Genomic DNA, 7,995 nt, shown 5'->3' on the forward strand with positions numbered 1-7,995 from the left:
AAACTCACCAGCCACTCCTCAGAAGGAAGATTGGGCAATCTACTTCCATAGTGATACCACCTTGGAAACCCAAGGAGGGGTTGCTATGAGTTATATCCGACTCAATGGCAGTGAGTTCGTTATTTTGGTTTGTTGGTTCTGTAATAGGCTGCAGTTTTGTTATAGCAAGAAAGGACACAAAATGGTAATTGTGAAAATACATATAGTAATGATTCAAAATTAAATCCTCCAGAAACTAACACTTAGTAATATGGTTGACCAAGGATTCCTGGTAGTGCAATAAGTGCTCAGCTGCTAACCGAAAGGCTGATGGTGCCAATTCACCCAGGTGTTCTGTGGGAGAAAGACCCAGCACTCTGCTCCCTTAAAGATTGCAGCCTAGAAAACCTATGGGGCAGTTCTACTCTATCATGTGAGGTTGCTTTGAGTTGGAATTAACTCAATGGCACACAATAATAACAACTCCATTGCCCAATAAAACTCTTGTGATTTACTAAGGCAAGGAAACCCCAACCTCAGCAACAAGAGATGCTGCAGCTATCTCTGAAAGTGGTCAAAAGGCTGCAGAGTACTACACCCAGAGGAGGGAGCTGAATTTCCTGATCCACCCACTTGGCAGAGAATATGCCTGGACCACAACTGGCTCCTTTTCAGTCTCCATGCTTCCTTTCCCTTCTTGAATTCTTCTTCTCCTCCTTTCTCCTTTGAAGGGCTATGAAATTGCTGCCTGGGAATCCTAGAATACTTACTAAGCCTTCCTCTGATAATTAAGTATCTTAAGTTTTAATTAGTAAAAGGCCTTACTATAGTATTCAAAGGAGTTCTGGTGGCATAGTGCCTAAGGTATTTGACTGCTAAGCAGAAGGTTGGCAGTTCAAACCCACCAGCCACTCCTCAGAAGGAAGATTGAACAATCTACTTTTGTAGTGATACAGCCTCGGAAACCCAAGGAGGGGTCGCTATGAGTCGGATCTGACTCAACGGCAGTGAGTGGAGTAGTATTCAAAACAAGTATTTTGGTTACCTTTTGTCTACCAAATGACATTATATTATTTTTTAAGTATTACAATTAATTCTAATGCTCATAAAATTCTTTAAGATAAATATAAAAGATTATTTAAAATGTATGCTTATATCAGGTCCAACTCAACGGCACATAACAACAACAACAACATGCTTATGTCAGGATGGTTTCTGAAAACATAGTATTTCAAAATTAACCAACTTATCAATCCATCCATTCATTCACCCATTCATCCAACTATTGTGTGTAAGCCATTTGAGATACACACACACACACACATACACACACAAGCTTCACTAGTTTTGCTTCTCTAGAGAACCTAGCTTAAGACAGTGCACCTGACCCAAGCCATAGTATTTTCATTCACTATTTCATATACATGTGAAAGCTGGACAATGAATAAAGAAGGCCAAATAATAATTAATGCCTTTGAATTATGATACTGGCAAAGAATATTTGAATTTACCATGGAATTCCAGAAGAACAAACAAATTTATCTTGCCAATTGGACAGCACCTAACACACATGTGCATGCACACACACATGTACTTTGAAATTCAAGAAGAAAGAAAAACAGTTTTCCAGACAATGTAGGTAGAATTGCTATTGTCGTTAGGTGCCCTCAGCTCTGACGCGTAGCAACCCTACGTATAACAGAATAAAACACCGTTCAGTCCTGTGCCATCTTCACAGTCATTGCTGTGTCAGAGCCCACTATTGTAGTCACTGTCAATTCATCTCATTGAAGGTTTTCCTCTTTTTCACTGACTCCCTACTTTACCAAGTATGATGTCCTATTTCAGGAATTGGTCCCTCCTGATAACATGTCCAAAGTAAGCAAGATGAAGTCTCACATCCTCCCCTCTAAGGAACTTTCTGTCTATACTTCCTCCAAGATGTTTTCATTCTTCTGGCAATCCATACAACAAACAAACAAACAAAGAAACAAACAAACCCATTGCCATCAACACGATTTTGACTGGCCCACAGTGTTTCCAAAGCTGTAAGCTTTATGGAAGCAGACTGCCACATCTTCCTCCTTCAGAACAGCTGGTGGGTTCAAATCACTGACAATTAGGTTAGCAGCCATGTGCTTAACCCCTGCACCACCTGTATTCCACTAGACAATTCTTGGTATATGCAATATTCTTCACCTACATAACAATTCAAATTTGTCAATTTTTCTTCAGTATTCCTTTTTCATTATCCTGCTTTAGTTACAAGATTATATAATTACTATAAGCTCATAATTACAAAAAATGCATTTAATTTTTCCAATTTAAAAAGAAGCTATTTTTTTTTTATTTACATAAAGTTTTTTGTTTAGTTTTTTAAAGAGGCATAGTCCTGAAGCTTCAGGAGTTTTCTAATCTAGCCATCTGGCAAAGATATCAGGAACATCATTCTTTCTCTCAAAGTCCAAAATCAAACCCACAGCCTTCAATTCAATCCCAACTCATAGCAACCCTTTAGGACAGAGTAGAACTTCCCCATAGGGTTTCCAAAGCTGTAAATCTATGGAAGCAGACTGCTTTATCCTTCTCCCACAGAGTAGCTGGTGGGTTTCAACTGTTGACCTTTGGGTTAGCAGCTGAATGCTTTAATCACTGCACCACCAGAGCTCCTCTTTTTTTTTTTTTTTCCCAAAAGGCTGATTATAATGTTTAAAACTATAAAACCAATGAAAATCTTTTCCCAGGGCCATTTTTTTCAGAGGTCAACTACTGAGGAAGAACTAAGAGAAGGGTAAGAATCACAGAACATAATCCAAGAAAATATATGACATGTAACTAGAAGATACTTAGAGATCTGCCCCTCATAAAATCCATGATTAAGGCATAAAATATGTTCAGGATAACACAGAGAAAAATGCTAGTGGAATATATATACTAAGGCTGCATGAAAAGAATCCTATCTTCAATCTACTCCCCAAAAATAAATTTCTTAAAAATGGTATTCTGCTGAGAACAATGTGGAACAAAACTCAAAATCATAAAAAAGACCAGGTTTACTGGTCTGCTGGAGCCTAGTGAGACCTTTGAGACTACGGCTGCTAGTCACCCTTCGGGCCTGGAATTGAATTTGTCACCGTGGCTTCCAACCAAACAACAGGCAAACATACAGGGTAAACATTTACATCAGTAAGCTACACTCCTTAGAATGATCAATCATGGAGAACAGAAGGGCAGTATTTGCACTGGGAGATAGCTCAGGGGGCAGGAAAGCACAGGAAAGAAGGACAAAGGGAAGAGGTAACTACAGGGAGGAAGTGGGAAGAGAGCTATTACATTGTGGGGATTGCAGACAATGTCATGAAACAACATGAGTATGAACTGTTTTAAGGAAAATGAATTTGCTCTGTAAACTTTCACCCAAATCACAATAAAAATTAAAAGTAAAAATGGTATCCTGCTATGGTGCTAAATCATTTTTAAAACATTTAATATAGCTGGATATAATACAAAGTGAGCTATCTAGGAACAAACTCTATGATAATTAAATAGCTGCTGCCCAATAGTTTAAAATCTTTTGTTTTAATTAAATTACTTATTTGTTGTTGTTGTTGTTATGTGCTGTCAAGTCAGACCCGACTCATAGTGACCCCTCCTTGGGGTCTGAGGCAGTATCACTATGGAAGTATATTGCCCAACCTTCCTTCCGAAGAGTGGCTGGTGGGTTTGAACTTAAGAATTTTATTAATTTGTTGAGTAAGAACTCTGTGTCAGGCACCAAGACTATTTAACAAAAGGCTGCTAACTAGTAACACTGTCCACACATATGTGACTCCACTTCTACCTGTTAGGGTTCTTTTGGGTACACAAGACAGAAATTTCAACTCATATGGCTTAAGTAAAATTGGATTTTAATGCATCACATATCTAAAGAGGTCAGTGGTGGGGCTGGCTTCAGACTGGCTAGGGTATCAAATATGAAGCTTCTTGCCCTCCATCTCTTGGCCAGGCTCCCTCTTTGCTGGCTCTCTGCTCTCTGTTCATAAGGGCTCCAATAACCCCAGCCTCACCTCCTATCACATCCATGGCTAGAATGAGAAACCCCTGACACTCCCCTAGCAACCCAAGCAAAGCCTTACTGCACTTCACTGGGTCACACGCTTATCCTTAAACTAGTCAAAGTGATCAGGGGAATGCTATAGAATGAGTGGCCAGACCAGGGGTATATGCCACACCCAAAACACAGGGATTAAGACTATAGCAGAGAGAGCCAAGGAGAATGGATGATGGGCTGTCATAACCCCCAAAACTGTCACATTGAGACACACCTGGGACATACTCCCTATTTAAATCCTGCATTGCCCCCTACTGCTACTGATAAGTGCCTTCCTCTGTCTGGACCCATCTTACGTTTTCAGCAGGTTTCTCGATTAATTCCCAAACAACCACCAATACCATGATATCAAAAACCAAGCCAAACTCACTGCCATCAAGTCAATTCCGACTCACAGCAATCCCACCTTGGGTTACTGAGGTAGTATCTCTACTAAAGTAGATTGCCCAGTCTTCCTTCCGAGGAGTACCTGGTGGGTTTGAACCGCCAGCCTTCTGGTTAGTAGACAAATGTCTTAGGCACTACACCACCAGAGCTCCCAATACCACGACAGATACCAGTAATTATTCTTCAAGACATATTGATCTATCTAGAACATATGCATGTGAAGATATACCTCATTCTCTTTCTTCCTCTATCAATTTCAACAACTGAGCCTGTAGAGCCCACATCTTCAGCCTGTTTTCTCATGTATTGACTTTTCCCGGACAGAGGTAATTCAGACAAGTTAACTGAAGCATCAGGGTTCAGACTTGGAAAGATTAAGATCCAGTTGGAAACAGATTCCCTTAATCTAAGGGGTTCAGACAGTCCCTGGGGTGGATATTGGTAGAAGAGTTCCTGCCAGTCATCTTGACCTAGTTTTTAAAAGTAAGGAGAAAATGAATACATGGGTCATCCAGACTATTTTGTTATGTATGTTACATACACAAAAGGGCATTAAAAATGAACTGTATGCACGTGAGAAAAATTTTTAGTGTGCTAACTTCCAAAGTGCTGAGTCTATATACTTCCCAATTTGCTAGAGAATTTAAGTTCTTCCTCCACATGATGGGGAGCTCTGGTGGCATAGTGCCTAAGGCATTTGACTGCTAACCAGAAGGCTGGTGGTTCAAACCCATCAGCCACTCCTCGGAAGGAAGGTTGGGGAATCTACGTCCGTAGTGATACTGCCTCGGAAATCCAAAGAAGGGTCACTATGAGTCAGATCAACTCGACGGCAATGAGTTTCGTTTGGCTTTGGCTTCCACATGAAAAATAGGGTACTTGATACACATATTCTACAGATGTTCTAGCCACCTACAAATCTACAAACAATTTCTATATATACAACTATACTCTGTGAAAAATCTAGGCTTTGAAATATTTTCTTTTAAAAGGAGAAAAAAAATCAGTCAAACCTCCTATATATATAAGGATTTTTTTTTTTTTAATTTGTTGTTAGTTGCTGATAAGTTGATTCTGATTCATGACAACCCCACATGTGCACAGCAAAAAACTTAGCTCCATAGGGTTTTCAAGACTGCAACCTTTCAGAAGTGGATTGCCAGACCTGTCTACCAAGGTACCTCTGGGTGGGTTCAAACAGCCTATCTTCAGTTAGAAGTTGAGTGTTTAACTGTTTGTGCCAACTAGTTATGTTAAAGCAAGGAAAATATCCTGATGATTTTGGATAGCTTTGTTTAGTTTCCTCTACCTAGACAATTGTTAAAGCAGTAGACTTGACATATAAAATAACTCACTTGAAACAAAAAAACTAAGGGGGAAAATAAAGCTGAAATAGTTATTATACAAAGCTATAGCTACTAAAGAAATGAGAGTGCTAGAAATTCTTGGAAAAGGCAAAGAAAACAGACTCCATATTTGCTCAGGGGAAAACTACAAACGTTATGCCAGCAGCCAACTCTCATAAATAAAAAATCAGGCACTGGAAACTTTCACACAGGGCCCATATAATTTATTTTGGTACAATGGCCCTGGATGTGGAGGCTTAAAAGAACATGAGTTGTTGAACAGCAGGACAGTCTCAGGATTTATTTCAACACCCACTTAAAATAAACTCAACCAAAAATACCATGTTCAACAAGCAAGAATAAGAGAAAAAGAGTAAGAAAGATGTAAATGGGAAAATAAATTAAGAACAGCTGCTAGGTACATTGTAAGTCAAAGAATAAATATTTGAGTGACTTAATCGTGACTACCCACTACCATCAAGCTGATTCTTACTCATAGTGACCCTATACGACAGAGTAGAACTGCCACACAGGGTTTTCAAGGCTATACATCTTTATAGAAGCAGACTGTCTCAACTTTCTCCCATAGAGTAGCTGGTGGGTTTGAACCATGCACCTTTTGGTTAGAAGCCAGATAAGTGAGTTAAAAACAACAAAGTCATTAAAAAAAAAAAAAAAAGTGATAATTATATTAGGAGAATAAGATCTTGTTTTAAAGCAATACAGAAAGTTTATTACAATGATGATTTCCCTCTAAAAATACTTCTAAAATTCTAAAATTTTTCTTAATTTGACATATTTTTTAAAAAGGCACTAATAGCAAAATTATCTACTTATATACTTCTTTGGGAAATATGGGAAAACATTCCTCCAAGAGCAAGTTGTGCGAAATGGAGCTTACTGCTGGTCCAAAGAGAGGAGACAGTCCAGGCAGAGAGAACCATGTTTTAGGCACCTCCCACCATCACCACCAATTTCTGGCAAGAGTCAGTGCCAGAAGACGAAGGGGTACAGTCCATCCACCCAGGGCACAGCCAGGCTCCAGTTCACTTACACATTCCCAGGCCTTGCTCCTGGGCTCCAAAACCCCCAAGGACAGACTCCATAATTGGCACCACATTTTTTTCCCCTTTCTCCTTCTACAGTACAGCCCTCAAGAGCTATCTCTCCAATTCTGGGAAGTGACTATAAAGCAAAATGACACAAAGATGTGGATGCCTCTTCTGAGGTCCAGTATGAAACACTGTAGGCCAGCCCTCTTTCCAGTGAACTCTGAAGTTACTAAGAACAGTGAAGGCACTGCACATCCAGCACCACATGCTCCCCTTGATCCTAACGCCAGAGGTGCACCTTCTAAACAAGGTCTTTCCTCAACCAAGTCAGTCCACAGTGATCCTTCCATCTCCTTGAACTGCTGTAACACTTCTTATCATTACTATTTATTTTCCATTTCCCCACACGGCCTTATTACATGTTACTTTCATTTTACACCCTAATTGTTACCACCAATGTTTACTCTCAAGGGAAGTACCAGTATTTTATGTCTAATGTTCCCTGCAGCATAGTGAACAATGTTAGGCACCCACTTACACTAGAACTGTGGAAGGAAAGAAAAAGGAGACATTGTCCTTGGCTAATGGACTTTCTGAAATGATACATAATTGTAACAATTTCAGAGCAACATAGCAACCCAAGATTGTGGGATCTTTAAGGACAGACACCATGCTTTTCTCATCTTACTATCCCAATGCCTAACACATATATGTACTCAAATATAGGTTCAGTGAATGGAAATCAACAATAGTATGGTAAAAACAAAGCATGAGAGGGCTCAGTAGTTAGAGGACAGGATAATTAACCAGGAATGCTTTATTATTCAATTTCAGTTTTCACAAAAGAAAGTAAGCAATATTCAAGAGTGGAGATCTTGCAAATATAAGAAGCAAGGAACAGAAAACAAAAGAGCCAAAGAGAACTTTACCTGTAAAAGCTACTAGAGCTACATATACATAAACTAAAGTGAAAAGAATGCTGGAAAATGGAGATGAAATACTAAGTACCATTAATTCCTTTATTCATTCATTCATTCAAAAAATGCACCTCTGCTGTGTGCTAATGTTCCTTATGCAGAGCCACTACCCATTTGTTAGTGGAGGCTGCATGATGCTATGT

The 7,995-nt window shown here is 39.3% G+C and overlaps 1 protein-coding gene across 1 annotated transcript in view; it reads right to left on the minus strand.

The window, feature by feature from the left end:
- The window catches only part of MTMR7 (myotubularin related protein 7), a 161,999-nt gene extending 157,565 nt beyond the window's left edge, over positions 1 to 4,434 (minus strand). The window contains exon 1 of the mRNA XM_007954943.2: positions 4,387 to 4,434. Within this exon, the coding sequence (XP_007953134.2) occupies positions 4,387 to 4,434 (48 nt within the window). The remainder of the gene's footprint in view (positions 1 to 4,386) is intronic.
- Between the last annotated feature and the right edge of the window lie 3,561 nt (positions 4,435 to 7,995).

This window comes from Orycteropus afer, unplaced genomic scaffold, assembly GCF_000298275.1.
Source record: "Orycteropus afer afer isolate SDZICR_OR568_19922 unplaced genomic scaffold, OryAfe1.0 scaffold00483, whole genome shotgun sequence".
NCBI lineage: Eukaryota > Metazoa > Chordata > Mammalia > Tubulidentata > Orycteropodidae > Orycteropus > Orycteropus afer.